Source organism: Macrobrachium nipponense, chromosome 21 (genome assembly GCF_015104395.2).
Source record: "Macrobrachium nipponense isolate FS-2020 chromosome 21, ASM1510439v2, whole genome shotgun sequence".
NCBI classification, from domain to species: Eukaryota; Metazoa; Arthropoda; class Malacostraca; order Decapoda; family Palaemonidae; genus Macrobrachium; species Macrobrachium nipponense.
Window position 1 is genome coordinate 43,339,935 of NC_087212.1, and position 16,724 is coordinate 43,356,658.

At 36.3% G+C, this 16,724-nt stretch overlaps 1 protein-coding gene across 3 annotated transcripts in view; it reads left to right on the forward strand.

The window, feature by feature from the left end:
• The window catches only part of LOC135197973 (RAC-alpha serine/threonine-protein kinase-like), a 174,109-nt gene that overhangs the window by 157,167 nt on the left and 218 nt on the right, over positions 1–16,724 (forward strand). For 2 of the 3 annotated variants that reach the window (XM_064225286.1, XM_064225288.1), the window contains exon 12: positions 12,052–16,696. In XM_064225286.1, coding sequence (XP_064081356.1) covers positions 12,052–12,147 — 96 coding nt within the window. In that variant the 3' untranslated portion in view covers positions 12,148–16,696. The remainder of the gene's footprint in view (positions 1–12,051; positions 16,697–16,724) is intronic. The other variant, XM_064225287.1, reaches the window with a different exon arrangement.

Here is a 16,724-nt window from a genome sequence, read left to right on the forward strand (position 1 = left end):
TAAGCATTCTCATTTCTGCCACATCCATCTTCTTCTGCTCTGCTTTTCTCATGCTTGCTGTTTCCGTACCATACAGCATTGCTGTTCTTACCACCGTCTTGTGAAATTTTCCTTTTAACCTAAGCGGCACTCTTTTGTCACAAAGAACTCCCGAGGCCGCTCTCCAGTTGTTCCAGCCTGCCTGTACCTGATGTTTTACTTCTTCTTCCATACTTCCTCCAGCGTTAACAAAAGATCCCAAATACTTAAACTTATCAACTCTCCTTATTTGCTCTCCACCAAGCTGAATACTTTCTCTATCATCCCCCTCAGTGGTGGTACACATATATTCTGTCTTGGATCTACTTATTCTCATTCCTCTGTCCTCCATTAACTTGTCTCCATCTTTCCAATTTCACTTCCAGATCTTCCCTGCTCTCTGCACACAGAACAATATCATCCGCATATAATATGTTCCATGGTACTGTCTCCCTTACTTCCTCTATTATAACATCCATCACTATGTTAAAGATAAATGGGCTCAGAGCCGACCCCTGGTGTAATCCTACTCTCACCTCAAAACCTTCTGTCTCCCCAACACTGCTCCTCACTCTGGTAAATACATTCCGGTACATCTCTTGTATCAATCGCACATACTTCTCTGCACCATCTTCTCCCTCAGGCTCCTCCATACCTCTTGTCTCGGGACTCGGTCATAAGCCTTTTCAAGGTCAATGAATACATATGTAGGTCCCTTTGTCTTTCCCCGAATTTCTCCATTATTTGCCTCAGACAAAATATACCATCTGTTGTTCCCCTTCCCTTCATAAATCCCATCTGCTCCTTACCTATTTGTACTTCTTCTCTCAGTCTAGCATCTATCATCCTTTCCAGTATCTTCAAAGTGTGGGACATCAATTTAATGCCCCTATAATTACCACACTCTTGGACATCGCCTTTCCCTTTAAAAATTGGGATCAATATACTCCCACGCCACTCATTTGGTATCTTTTCCTGTTCAAGGATCTTTATCATAAGATCGTACAGTATATCCACTCCTTCATCTCCTAATGCTTCCCATGCCTCCACCGGGATCATGTCTGGTCCGGTTGCCTTCCCATTCTTCATCTTCTTCAGTGCATTTAGTACCTCTTGCCTAGAAAACCTCATTACCATGCCAATGTTCACTTGCCCATCCTCTCTTATTAGTCTATTATTTTCTTCATTTAACAACTGTTCGAAATATTCTTTCCATCTCTTCACAATGTCTTCCTCCTTTCTAAGCACTACACCCTCTTGATCCTTTATTTGTTTGATATGTGTTATATCTTTGGTGCTCTTATTTCTAGCCTTTGATAGCTTGATCATCTTCTTTAATCCTTCCTTTGTCCCCAGCTCATTATACACATCATCATACGACTTTGCTTTAGCTTGGGCTACCAACCTTTTTCACCACCTTGTTTTTCTCTCTGTACCTATTTCTGTCTTCCACTGACTGTGACTCTTCCCATCTTTTCTTTGCCTCCTTCTTATCTTTTACTACTTTCTCAATGTCTTCATCCCACCACCAACTCTCCTTTTCTTCCCATATGATACCAGATGTCTCTCCTAGCAGCTCCTTTCCATGCCTTCTTATTACTGCCGCATTTCGTGCCCACCATTTTTGAACATCTTCAATCCCTATATCAATATCCTCCAAAACCCTCCTCTTAAACTCTCTCTTCTTATCCCCTTCCTTCTGTAATTCGTACCATTTAATTTTCCTTATCCCTTTAGCTTTGGTTTTTTCTTTCCCTTTTCAACTTCAAGTCCATACATAGCAGCCTGTGTTGGGGGGCTACATGGTCGCCTGGAATAACTTTGCAGTTCTTGACCTCCACCAGATTTATCCTTTTATACAAGAAATAGTCTATCTGGGAGAATCTTCCCCCATTCCTATATGTTATTAGGTGTTCCCTTTTCTTCTCAAAGAATGTATTTGCTATTGCCATGTCAAATGACACAGCAAAGTCCACTACACTCTCTCCTTCTGGGTTTCTCTCCCCAATTCCATGGCCCCCATGCACCCGCCCAATCGCCTCATTTTCACTTCCGACATGGCCATTCAAATCTGCCCCAACTATCACCCTCTCATGCTCTTCCAGTTCTTGCATTATTCCATCCATGTCTCTCCAGAAATTTCCCTTCTCTTCTTCTGTGCAACCAACTTGTGGTGCATATGCGCTTATAATATTCAGAATCTCTCCTCCATAACATATCTTCAATCTGATGATACGGTCATTCTTTCTATGCACTTCTATTACCGAGTTCTTTAGTTCACTAGACAGTACTATGCCAACTCCATTTCTACCTTGTTTATTTGCTCCACTATAATAAAGCTTATATCCATCTCCCAACTCTTTAGCTTTATTTCCTTTCCACCGCGTTTCTTGCACACACAACATCTACTTTCTTTTCTCTCATCAAGTCAGCCAATTCTCTACCTCTCCCAGTCATGGACCCAACATTTAGCTGACATACTCTGAACCCAATGTGAGCTCGCTTCTTTAGCTGCACCCGCTCCTGATGCAGTAGCCCTCGCCTTACCACAGAGTTAGGGCGATGTCTCTGTGCGTCGTTTACGGAGTACGCCCTAGCATTACTTCTTTCGATATTTCGGCTCATTCCATTTTTGGTTTTGGCACAGATTTTTACAGCCGGATGCCCTTCCTGACACCAACCCTCCCTATTTATCCGGGCTTGGGACCGGCACCCACAAGGACTTGGTTGCCCCCCCAGGTGGCTAGGTTGAAAGGTCTTATAATATGGTTATATAAACAATTTCAAAGGCATAAATTTCATTGAAAAAGAACATCAAGTATAACTATTTAGTATTTAATCCCTTTATTAACTGGATACAGTTTGGCTTATATTATGGCTACCATTAAAAGACTTTTAACAATTTAGGCATGTAGTGCTTACTCGAATTCATGGAGGTAAAGAACAACTTGAAATCAATAATATATACTTTTATTCTGAGTTTTAATATATATATGTATCGCTAGAAACAGTTAAAGTAATCATTTATTAAGATTATGAAAGGTCCCGGTAATGGAGGGGTGTTACAGCCTCTGAGATCTCAGAGACAATGTTACGGTGTCGAAATATCCTGGAAAGGGTCGACACAATGTTATGGCCTCTGAGAGAGGTCCGCTTCAGGTTCGATATGAAATAATAAAAAAAAAATATTTCAACACCAACTGTTGAAACTGGGGATACGAATATAGAAAGAAACACTAACACAACAAAGGTTTATTTACAAACTTACTAACAAAGGTAAAGGCAGAATGGTATCTCCTATTTACGTAAAAAGATAGAATCTTACACTGCATGAACAGAATCTTACATTGCATGAACTGGGGGAACAGTGAGGCAATTCAAATACTTGCTAGTCAATTTGGCAATCCGAAGCGTTGGCTTCTCAACAGGAAAACGGTGATCGCAGACGTCCTCTTGACTCCGTATTGCAGAATCTAGTCTACTTGTAAGGCAGGAACTAACCAAAACCTCTAGTGGGACCTTTTCTTCTCTGAAGTCTGCTCGACGTCGAGATAACACAAAATAATTCGTCCACTCCTGAAGACGACTAGACCAATATCCAACCAACTCTCGAACAACTCTTCTGATTCTTTGTCGGTTCCTTTTTCTCTTCTCTGCCTCGGATGATCTCTGCTGCTGCTTATCTCTCACTGATAATCTGATTGGTGGCTCTAACTGAGGATATCTCTCTGAGACTAACTGGAGTCTCTCTTTTATGATCTCTCTCTCTCTATCTCCTCCTGCTGCTGCTACTTCCTCCATCATATTTATACGGCATTCTGGGGGCGGGGCCTACGGCGAGCGTCACAGACTCCCGAGTTTACTAGGACTCCTTAGATGAATCTAGACGAGGTATTGCATCAGAAATCGCGGCGTTTCTCACGTCCCGACGAGATCCACAACACTCCTGCCGATTCTAGAACCATCATGATAACAGGCACCTCCAACACATTGCGCTAATGCCTCCTTGCTGCCGAACTTCTTGAAAATGTGTTCTCCTTTCCTTTATCTTTCTTTGCTATGAAGCAATTACCATCACAAGCCCCCCCAATAGAGAAAAAAAATGAAATCAACTGATTTTATTTTTTTTTCTAAAGAGAAGCAAGAATTAAACAGGGGGGAACAATTCTGCATAAAGCTTTAATCCAGTCAAACACTCACGCTTCTCCACTCACACTCACTCGTGCGATAACAGAAAACGGTTATTAGGCTACTCATTCTGAGAAATCTCTAGAGAGGCTACTAACTATAACATTATCTTTCTCTCTTACTTTTTCAGTTTTCTGAACTCTGCTTAAAACTTATAAATACTAAAACACCTCTTGTTTTTCTCAAAACTAATCTCACTCAGTAACAGTTACAGGGGCGGAGGCCACGGCACGGGGCGTTGTTTATAATCCTGAAGCAAATTTACATTCATTGCCTTTGCTCTACTCTTACCCACATTAATTCTTCAATGTATACTTCCCCTCTCCTCTAACACTGAATAAAGACCTTTGTACTTATAAGGTAAAAATGGACTTTCTCTCGAGACTAGTACTAAAACTTTATCTCTTACACACAAACTTCTCTCGTTTGCTCTATGATAAAGTTTTCCTTCAGTTTCCCCTTGACTTCCGTTCGGGTTTTCTTTCGCTAAGTGCCAAGCGCTTCCGTTCTCCTCCGCTAGTTGCCAACCATCTCTTAGATTGTTTTTATAATACTCAAGATTAGTTATGCAATCATCTCTACCCTTACTTCTAGGCAAAGTTCTGAACATATTTATAAATTCATTCTCTAAAGATTCGCCTACTGAAGGAATATTACACAACTGAACTCTAGGAATTACTTGAATCGGTTTCCTGGCAATTTGATATTCATGACAGCTTAAAGCATATCTCTTCACATCATTTTTCATCTTAACCCCTTAAACGCCGAAGCGGTAAAAAAAAAAATGTCTCCCGTGTGCCGGAGACGTTTCAGAGTGAGCGCGGAAGCGGAAAAAATATTTTTTTCAAAAAATCACAGCGCGCTTAGTTTTGAAGATTAAGAGTTCATTTTTGGCTCCTTTTTTTGTCATTGCCTTTAGTTTAGTATGCAGCCATCAGAAATGAAAAAAATTATCATTATCATATATAAATAATGCGATATATGATAGCGCAAAAACAAAATTTCATATATAATTGTATTTAAATCTTGCTGTGCGCAAAACGGCTAAAGGTAACAAGTTACTTTTTTTTTCGTTGTAATGTACACTAAATTGCGATCATTTTGGTATATAACACATTGTAAAATGATAAAAGCAACACAGAGAAAATATTATCACAACATAATGCATGAATTCGTAACGCACGTACGTAAACAAATATTTTTTTCAAAAATTCACCATAAATCTAAATATTGTCCTAGAGACTTTCAATTTCTTTCAAAATGAAGACAAATGATTGAATATTACTATACTGTAAGAATATTAGCTTACAAATGCAGTTTTCGACCATATCTGACGAGTTAAAGTTAACCGAATGTCGAATTTTTTTTATATATATTTTTTTTATATGCAATTATTTCTGAAATAAGAAAAGCTACAACCTTCACATATTTTTCGTTTTATTCTACATGAAATTGCGCACATTTTCATATATAAAACTCTATGAAATGCCTAATATGAAACGGAGCAAATATTCCGAGAATGGGGCTCACGCATTTCGGAGATTTGTGGCGGAGAATCCGCGCGCGGAGGGAAGGAAAGTTTTTTTTTAAAATTCACCATAAATTTAAATATTGTGCTAGAGACTTCGAATTTGTTTCACGATGAAGATAAATGACTGAATATTACTAGACTGTAAGAGTTTTAGCTTACAATTGCGTTTTTCGACCATTTCGGTAGAGTCAAATTTGACCGAATGTGGTTTTTTTTCTATTTATCGTGATTTATATGCAAATATTTCAAAAATGAGAAAAGCTACAACCTTCAACTATTTATTGTTGTATTATACATGAAATTGCACACATTTTCATATATAAAACTTTATGTAACGGTTAATTTAAAATGGTGCAAACATTACCACAATCGCACGTATGATTTTTTTGGAAGTTACCGCGCGGACGTAAAGAAAATGTTATTTTTTTCATAAATTCACCATAAATCAAAATATTGTGCTAGAGACTTCCAATTTGTTGCAAAATGAAGGTAAAGGCTTGAATATTACTAGAATATAAGCGTTTTAGCTTACAATTGCGTTTTTTGACCATTTCGGTAGAGTCAAAGTTGACCGAAGGTTGAAAATTTGTCACTTATCATTTTTTATATGAAAATATTTCAAAATTGATAAAAGCTACAACCATGGGTTGTTTTTAGTTGTATTGTGCATGAAATTGCGCACATTTTCATATATAAAACTTTATGTAACAGCTAATTTAAAATGGTGCAAACATTACCACAATCGCATGTAGGATTTTTTTCGGAAGAGTTACCGCGCGGACGTAAGGAAAAAGTTTTTTCATAAATTCACCATAAATCGAAATATTGTGCTAGAGACTTCCAATTAGATGCAAAATTAAGGTAAATGATTGAATATTACTAAAATATAAGAGTTTTAGCTTACAATTGCGTTTTTCGACCATTTCGGTAGTCAAAGTTGACCGAAGGTTGAAATTTCGGCACTTATCGTTATTTATATGAGAATATCTCAAAACTGATAAAAGCTACAATAATGAGTATTTTTTTGTTCTATTCTACATAAAAATGCGCACATTTTCATATATAATACTCCATGTAACGGCTAATTTAAAATGGTACAAAAATTATGTCAAAGTGACGAAATAATTTCAGAGATGTGTCACAGATACTTTTTAGTGCGGCAAGAAAGAAATTCGCGCTTGCGCGCCTGCGTAACGATTGTAAACAAAACAACACCTTGATCCATGAACTCCCAGCATCCCCCAAGGCGCGTGATTCAAGAGTTTTCGGCTAGTAGGCCTAAAAGTATTTTTCCGCGAATTTTTAAAAATACTTTTGTATGTCGACGTAAAATACGTCCAGTCGGCACCTGAGAGACAAAAAATGTCGACGTAAAATACGTCCAGTCGGCGTTTAAGGGTTAAGCCAAAAGTACGCCTTACTTATACACTTGAAAGTTTTATTTACTCCCAAATGTCCTTGCTCATCGTGTGCTAACTTCAAAATTAATTCATGAAGCTTCCTAGAAACTATGAATTTTTCTGTGATTCCCCCTTCACTACGGGACTTAGGACAAACATGACACAAAACTTCGTCCTTTACACAAAAAGTTTCCTTACACACATCATCGAGAACATCATCCAGCTCACATTAAAAAATTCGGGTTAGTGTCTCATCCTCTTTCTGCAACTTGACTAGCCCATCCTTATCCAAAACGTTAAGAGCCTAATTCATCACCGTAACTAGGACTAGATACAGGTACATTGCGTTACTCTCGACAGCTACAACTTCCCTTTGGCTATCACTGTCAATGATAGAGTTAGGTCTCTCAGCCACACTCATGCCAAGATCAACCTCGCTACCTCTATCACACTCGTTCGAATCCACGAACTCACTCACATTCGAACACTCGTTCGAATCCACGAACACTCGTTCGAATCCACGAACACTCGTTCGAATCCACGAACTCACATACGTTCGAATCCACGAACTCAATCTCGTTCGAATCCACGAACAAATTATGACCGTAGTCTACGTCTGTATCTAAACCCGACCTAGTTACTACCATTTCAGGCACTGGAATATTCCTCACAACAGGATTCACATTCTTGGATAAAGCTAAGTCATTACCGACAATAATGTCAACGCCTTCGACGGGCAAACTGTCCACAACTGCAAGTTTTACTTCTCCTGACACTACCTGACTTTCTAAATTCAACTTCAACAAAGGACAAAGAACACAAGTGTTAGGAAATCCACCTAACATGACTTTTTCTTCCAAATTGATTTATGCCCTATTCGGCACACACACTCTTCGAATCAGTGAGATAGCAGCCCCTGTGTCTCGAAGTAAGACTACTTCCCTCGAATCTACTCCTCCAAGAGAGGAAACTACGCCTTCCGACAGAAATTCACCAAAAATTTTCCTAGTTTCTCTCATCACATCATTCCTACTTGACGAGAGGTTAACTAGAGACACTGGTTTCTTACCGTCCTTCCTTTCTACTGCACAATTCCTCGCTAAATGCCCTTTCCCATTACATCGAAAACAAGTTAATTCTTAGCCACTATATGCCATTCTACTCTTACAAACCTTAGACGTATGACCAGGTTTTCCGCATGTATAACAGGAATAGTCACTTTTACTCGCATTGCTATCACTAGGACTAAAACCTTTACTGCTTTGTACTCTACCAGATGAAGGATCATTTTGTTTCTTACTAACACTCAAATTATGAGTTAGACTATATTCGTCAGCTAGCCTAGTTGCTCCTGCAAAAGATACTTCTCGCCTATCCTCTATATAAAGTTTAATCTCAGGGGACACGTTATCTTTTAAGTTTTCTAACAACACTAAGTTCCTCAAACCGTCAAAATCCTCAACCTTAGCAGAAGTTAACCAATTAAAAAACAGTCTATCTAACTTCTTACCGTATTCTACATACGTAATATTTTCATCCTTTCTCAAATCTCTAAATTTCTTACGGTACGCCTCCGGTACTAACCTATATGCGCTAAGAACGGTTTCTTTCACGATATCGTAATTATCACATTCCTCCATAGACATGCAACTATACACGTTAATTGTCCTACCACTCAAAACTGACTGCAAATATAAAGTCCACGTTTCTTTAGTAGAACCTACTCATTCCATTAACTTCTTAAAACACATGAAATATGTCGTAACATCCTCCTCATCGAACTTTGGTACTAATTTCAACACTGAACTGATACCTAACCTACCAACTCCGTTTTCGTTTTCGCCTGTCTGACTGTTACGAGTACTTTCCCTTAACCGATCAATTTCCAACTCATGCATACGTACTTTTTCTCTTTCTTCCTGCTGAATTACCAACATTTCTCTCTCTCGCTGCATTTTCCTCACTTCTCTCTCAGCTGCTCTTTCATCTCTCTCATACTTCTCTCTTTTTTTCCTTTCCACATATTCACGGAGATCACTCCCCTCTAGACCTAGAAGCTTACCTGACTCAATAAACTCTTTCACCATCTCACTCATTCTGATTTTTTCTATATTTTCCGTTTCAAACTGTTAAAAGTGTTGATATCCTGGCAAGGTCGCCACAATGTTACGGCCACTGAGATCTCAGAGACAATGTTACGGTGTCGAAATATCCTGGAAAGGGTCGACACAATGTTATGGCCTCAGAGAGAGGTCCGCTTCAGGTTCGATATGAAATAATAAAAAAAAATATTTCAACACCAACAGTTGAAACTGGGGATACGAATATAGAAAGAAACACTAACACAACAAAGGTTTATTTACAAACTTACTAACAAAGGTAAATGCAGAATGGTATCTCCTATTTACATAAAAAGATAGAATCTTACACTGCATGAACTGGGGGAACAGTGAGGCAATTCAAATACTTGCCAGTCAATTTGGCAATCCGAAGCGTTGGCTTCTCAACAGGAAAACGGTGATCGCAGACGTCCTCTTGACTCCGTATTGCAGAATCTAGTCTACTTGTAAGGCAGGAACTAACCAAAACCTCTAGCGGGACCTTTTCTTCTCTGAAGTCTGCTCGATGTCGAGATAACACGAAATAATTCGTCCACTCCTGAAGACGACTAGACCAATATCCAACCAACTCTCGAACAACTCTTCTGATTCTTTGTCGGTTCCTTTTTCTCTTCTCTGTCTCGGATGATCTCTGCTGCTGCTTATCTCTCACTGATAATCTGATCTGTGGCTCTAACTGAGGATATCTCTCTGAGACTAACTGGAGTCTCTCTTTTACGATCTCTCTCTCTCTATCTCCTCCTGCTGCTGCTACTTCCTCCGTCGTATTTATACGGCATTCTGGGGGCGGGGCCTACGGCGAGCGTCACAGACTCCCGAGTTTACTAGGACTCCCTAGATGAATCTAGACGAGGTATTGCATCAAGAATTGCGGCGTTTCTCACGTCCCGACGAGATCCACAACACTCCTGCCGATTCTAGAACCATCATGATAACAGGCACCTCCAACACATTGCGCTAATGCCTCCTTGCTGCCAAACTTCTTGAAAATGCGTTCTCCTTTCCTTTATCTTTCTTTGCTATGAAGCAGTTACCATCACAAGGGGTTAATCCTTTGTTTGGTGGGCTTTGTTAATATTCATAAACATTTTAGGCATTTTAGGAAGACTAGAAGGATTTTAAATTCCTATATACTAATGACAAAATTATCAGCTGGTATCGGCCAGAAATTCACTGATACTGATACCAATACCACAAAAACTAGCCGATACCACCAATACCGATACTTGTGCACATCCCTATGCTAATTTACATGTGAAGAAGTCTCATTCTTGAGTTGGTGAACATTCAGAATTATATAATTGAGGTTACTTCACTTGATATGTTAATACATACTTTTTTACTACCATATTACTGGATAGAATATTCTCGTTTTTTTTTTATAACTTTTCCATAACTCAATTCTTTAGAAAGTTAACACTAATAAAACAAATAGGAATAATAAGTTTTGTAACAATTCTGCTTCAAAGCAATTTTATTTCTTTGCAATTTCCATTTCTGAGGAATTTTCTTATGTTATCCAAACTATTTAACAATGTATACAAAAATAAATAACTTATTCAAAAGGTTCATTTTTCTTTTTATAAATATTAATAAACAGCCGTTGTCGTATGGTAACGTCACCTGTCATCTGTCAGGGGTTAAAACAACACTGTGGATGATAAGACATCTTGTAATAGTCCTTCATTAGCCTTTAACTTTTTTACGAGATAACCTTTTTACGAGATATCTCGTGGTAAGTCAAAACTTTTTGGAACACTGATCACAAGATATCTTGGGTTAGTCTGATAAGGGATTATAATATATAATTAAGTAAACCAAAAAATTATGAAGAATCTGATTGAATTTCCTTAATAGGGTAAGTATGGTGCATTAATATTTGCTATTGGCAAGGGAAAGCCTATTTGCACTGTGAAATATTGTAACCTAGATATATTGCTTTGGTAGTGTACCAAATTGATTTTAAGGAGGTGAAGGTTGATCGTGAGATTAATGATATCAGCTTCAGACCTGTGTTCTGTTCATTACAATGAAAGCTACAAAAGTACTAAATGGAATTTTTAAATTGATTCAGAAGCAGACCTTTTGCAAGTTATTCAAGTTCTCAAGTCTCTGATAAACATTTTACGGCTATAATGGCATGCTATATTAGTCTTTTAATGATTATATTAGAATTTTGTCTTCCGTCATCTGAAATTTTGATCTGTGACCCTGGCAGTTGTGACACCAGATAACTTAATAAATCAGTCTTTAAATTCTGGGCCACTGTACATTGTTATAGTTGCACCAAATCTCATCATGTACGTATTGGTTTATTGCCACACATTTTCTTCAGTACACAAATCACTATTTCTTTCCAAAATCTCTACTGTGTATATTTACTCATAACTCTGCAAATATAGGAGGTTCTTTGTAGCACTCCATCAGCCCCTAGCTGCAGTCCCTTTCATTCCTTTTACTCTACCTCCATTTGTATTCTCTTTCCTCCATCTTATTTTCAGCCCTCTCTGAACAATTGTTTAATAGTGCAACTGTGAGGTTTTTCTCTTTCAGTTTATCCTCCCAGTGCTACTATTAGATAATTAAAAGTTGCCGTATGTTGAGTAAGATCTAATATAATCAAGTACTAATCCTTGGGCCAGATGTGTGAGAGTTAAGAATTTTAGCTTAATGGGCTGGTTAAAATATTTAATATGTAATAGTAAAATCTAAATTATTTTGAATAAACTATAATTTTTATGCCTGAAATGTTTAAAAGTAGATTTACTGAATTTTCATCATTTTGCTTTTCCAGACCTTCAATCACTTTTCATATCAAGACATCTCTTCAACCCGAGGCAGCTCACTCGCATCGAGTTTAAACTCCTTAGGCCTTGCTGAAGAAGGTTGAGTTTAGAATTACTGTCATTTGAGGTCTGTGAATTCTGAAAACGGCTTCTTCACCTACAACAGGTTTGCATTAGTCAGATTTTGTGAAAAAAAAACATTTATACAATTCGTGAAAAAAAAGCGAGCTTTGGGTGGCATGTAAGAGCCAGTTTTTAAGCAAAGGAATTTTGTTAACTACAGTATGCATGCTCATACTTATGCTAGTAGCCATAATATGACCTGGCACATGTACAGGGATGTAGTAATATTTTGCCATCTAGATTTTAATGCAGTATGTTGCATTTTCAACTTCTTTACTTTTCAGAACTGTACTCTGTGACAAGATTAAATGCTTTTGTTTTCTTCTCATTAGAACGTAGTCGAAGTCCAAATGATGATTGAAATTAAGGCAAGTGTTTTATGGGGATTTTTTTTTTTACTTCATGTAAATAATATGGAATGAGTTACTTCTAACCAGATCAGTATCATATTGAATCCACATTGACAGTGTAAATGAATTTGAAGTTACTATACTCAGAGTTTATGGTATTCATAATCTGTTGTTATTTGTGTCTTGCAGCTAGTCAGTAATTCATATATATAGTACATATTCTACTTTTTATGAGTATGTTGTCTGTTCATCTTAAGTGGTTTTTACAAACCTTTAAAACAATTGCCTTGGTTAAACCCAACCATTCCACTGGAGTTATGTCTTGTCAACAAGGATGCAAAATTCTTTATTAAACCCTATATTTGTTAGTGTTTTTATGAATGTGACATTTTGTTTCCAAAGCAATGTTTGTGATTAATTGGTATCATAAGTCTCTGCTAGTTTTGCAGTATTCCTTATTTCTTTTCTGATTTAGTCACATTCTGTTGGTAAGCAGTACTATGTATGAAATTGCATTTCTTAAGGCTTTTCCACGCACAATTGACTAATAAGAAATTATAATAGGGCTGTTTGACAATCTCTTAATTTCACCACAAGGATGTTATAGTGTCTTTAGAGAAAATGTACTTGAGGGATGCTTGTTCTTCAGGTGCTTTCCAACCTGTAAGCATCTGTGGATGAGAGGATAGGAACTATGAAATGACCTGATTTTTAGGCCATGAAAAGTATGGGTTTGTACTAAACCTGTGTATTCATTAGTAGAACGATAAAATAAACTAGTGAAAACCACTGTGATGGTGACGTCTAGCATATGAATTTTTCTAGTTAATGGTAGATTATTTCTGCATCAGGACAGTAATACCTCATTTTAACAGACACTAGGGGGATTTGAGATTTATCAGCCTTTTTGAAGTTGACTTATGAAATTATGGAAAATGACATTTTATCAGTTTTCATCGATTGTGGGAACCAATAGCAATACTCTATTAGCTTATGTTTGTTCAGATTGAAAACTTTATGCCATTCATTCTGGATTTAGATGACATAGGCTATTATAATTTGTCATTGTTCTTGCTAAGTGTAACATAATTTTAACCTTTTAAATTGTTTTAATCTTTGCACTTGTAATGGCTATAAGAACAAGAAACCCAAGCATATTGTAAAATTGTAATGGTACCTTCATGTACTTTGGAATTCCTTCCCTTAATAGTTTAGCTGCTTTTTTTTTTGGCATGGTGTCTGTTAATTTGAGGTATCATTGTTTTAAATATTGCTTCAGTTTCACACAATTTGGTGTAAAAGAAAAATAACTGTGGATATGCTTCCCTCAACTTTTACAAGAGGAAATGTTGGCAAATTTTAAAATGTTTTCGGGAATATTATAAGTTTAAAGAATGACATGTTAACAGGATGTTATGTTAAAAACGCTTGATAAAAGGTAAGTTTTGGACTTGTGAAGTGAATGTTAAGTGGTGGTCATTTTAGAAGATAATACATCTCTTGTGCATTATATGTTAAAATCATTGTTGTGTATGTTGACTTTGAAACATACTTTTGAAAAGTGAAATGTTGTTTGTGTGAAAGGTGAGTGATGTTACTCTGTCACAATCTTATGAACTCTCAGAGCAGCTCATTAAAAGCTTTTGTAGTTAGTGAATGTAGGTGATGAAAGTTTTTACCTCTGTTGTACAGTTCTGATACTGATTTGCTGTTTAGCTCTAGGAATTAAAATCACTTGGATGATTCTACATTTGGCAACATTGTACTGAGTTACTCATGAAGTGCTTAAATTGAATGCTTATTTTATGTTCATTTTTTTAATACAATTCTGTGAATAATTTGATGCAATTTTTTCTGTAGACTAAAAATCATTTTAAAGAATCATGGCTGCAATAATACATACAGGATAGACAAGGAGGTGGAAAGTAGCTCATTATAGGATGTTAGTTTCTGATCGAGTTGCATAATTTAGCTGTATATTTTGCAAATGCATCATGGAAATTAGTGAAACCCAACTTTGAAACTGGTTTGCTTTTGGGAGATGAAAGTATAATGTCATTTAGAAGCCAAAGTGGCTTTAGCTACCGCTGGACTACTAGTTTTTTTTTTCTAAATTGGACTTACATATTAAGGTTTTTTATGACTCTTAAAGAGTTCTCAGCCCAGTGATTTTACTTAAGTTATATAAAATAGCATTAGTTGTGTACAGTTGCTGGGATCGACTGATATAGTTGTAAATATTACCTCGTGGGAAACTACTTTTTGGGTATTCATAGATAATGTAGGCAAAATAAGTGCACATGCATCTTAAAATTTTACATATCTTTCAGAATTTGTGTATATGATTTAGTAGGTAAATTGATAAGTTATATCTGTAGAGTTTTGATGGTCTTGTATTATTGAATTTGGTACTGTAGCTTAACTTATGAGGCCTTTCAAGGTGTAATTTGCCATTAGTTTAAATGCAAAATTTGTTGAGAAATGAAATGGGTTTTTGCTTTTACATCAAATTTAATAGACCAAATCAAGTTTCTTCATGGAAATGGAGGTCAGCAAAAAAAAATTCCTATATTCTTTCTGTATATTTAAGTCTTTTAACCCAGAGGTTGGGTTTTACTATTGGGGAAACAAATCTTGAAAGCTCAGAATGTGTGTTAAGTATTTGTAAAATGGTTTAGTTAAATTAAAGAAACCAATATATATAAAACATAGATAACCTTATCTTGTTTAAGTCATGTGTATTGACTTTAAGAACAAAATTCTTTCTTTTATAAGCATTTGGTAAGGAATGGTTTTAAAGGATACATTATCATACCAAAGAGTGATTGATACTGCCGACTGATTCTGGTAATTTAATTTAGGAAATTAATCCGTTTTTTCTTGTGTATGACTTGTATAGTCTGTTTTACTTGTAACAGATACCTAATTAAGATGGTGTAGTTCGTAATTTTTCCTTTTAAATAGCTTCAATTTTAGTACAGTGAGCAGACTTGGTTATATAATTCAGGTGAGTGAGGCATTTTTTATGGTACACAGAGTTGTAAATGTCCGTGAATTATTGTGAGAGCTTCTATTTGTACGAGCTATGGTTCAGAGAGTAGTAATGTAGGTAAAAAGGAGCCTTTGATTTTATCATTTAATGGTTGTTTCATGTGTCCTTTTGAAATGTTGTTGGAATATTTGTCTTTCAAACCATTTCTTTATCTGAAAGTTGTATCTGGAGGGGATGTCTGTTTGTCCTCTTTTGAAATTGTGCAGTCTGCCATACATGCTAGTGCAGTGTAGCAGTTGCATTTTATTAAGGTGTTCAAGTATTTTACAATAAACCCCAAGAGATACCCATGTGTGTATCGAAGTTTGTTCATTATATTGTGATGCTTGTATTTTCAAGTGAACTGATAGTCACGTTTTATTTCCAACTTTGGTCTTCAGTGCAGTCCATTCTTAATTTTAACATTTTTCTCCTTACTAATAATCTTTTTCAGAAATTCATATTGTAATGCATTGCTATTTGTTGTCAAGTGTTCCTATGTGGGATCACTTAATTGTACATCACACAATACTTTTCTTTTCAAGATACTATTTACATAAGGTCACATTAGTTGTGGTTGTTTCATGTGGTACTACTACACTCTGAGAACTTGCAAGGGGTCTAAGAACAACCAATGAGAACTCAAAGTGGACATTGATTATATAAACAAACATGATCTGTTTCAAAAGAAATGATCTAATGCTTTGTTTCAAAAGAAATGGTCTAATATTTAGCCCTACTTAGTCCGGTGATAACTACCTTGATGACTGCATAGGTTGAAGAAATAGTATTTATAGAGATTTGGTCTGATGACCTAGTAGAATAAGATTTTTAAAGAAAATTGTACTAAATTCTATTAAAAATGAATGGTAGAACTTTTCTAGTTATTTATTTTATGTAATTGTGAAAATGGTATTTCTCCCTTGCATATATAATTTTATGATGTGATAATTATAATTTAATTTTTTTATCATCATCTAGTAGAACTTAGTCTTCGTCGCCTGTTTCATTTCAATTTATTGGCTGTTAAACCAAACTTTTGCAGTATTAAAATCCTCAAAGTGAAAACTGTGGAAGCTGCACTTCTGCACAAAAAAAAAAAAAAAAAAAAAGTAGAACGTATGAATAGAGTATAAATTGCAGAATCAGGTATAAGTTTGTATGAATAGAGTATAAA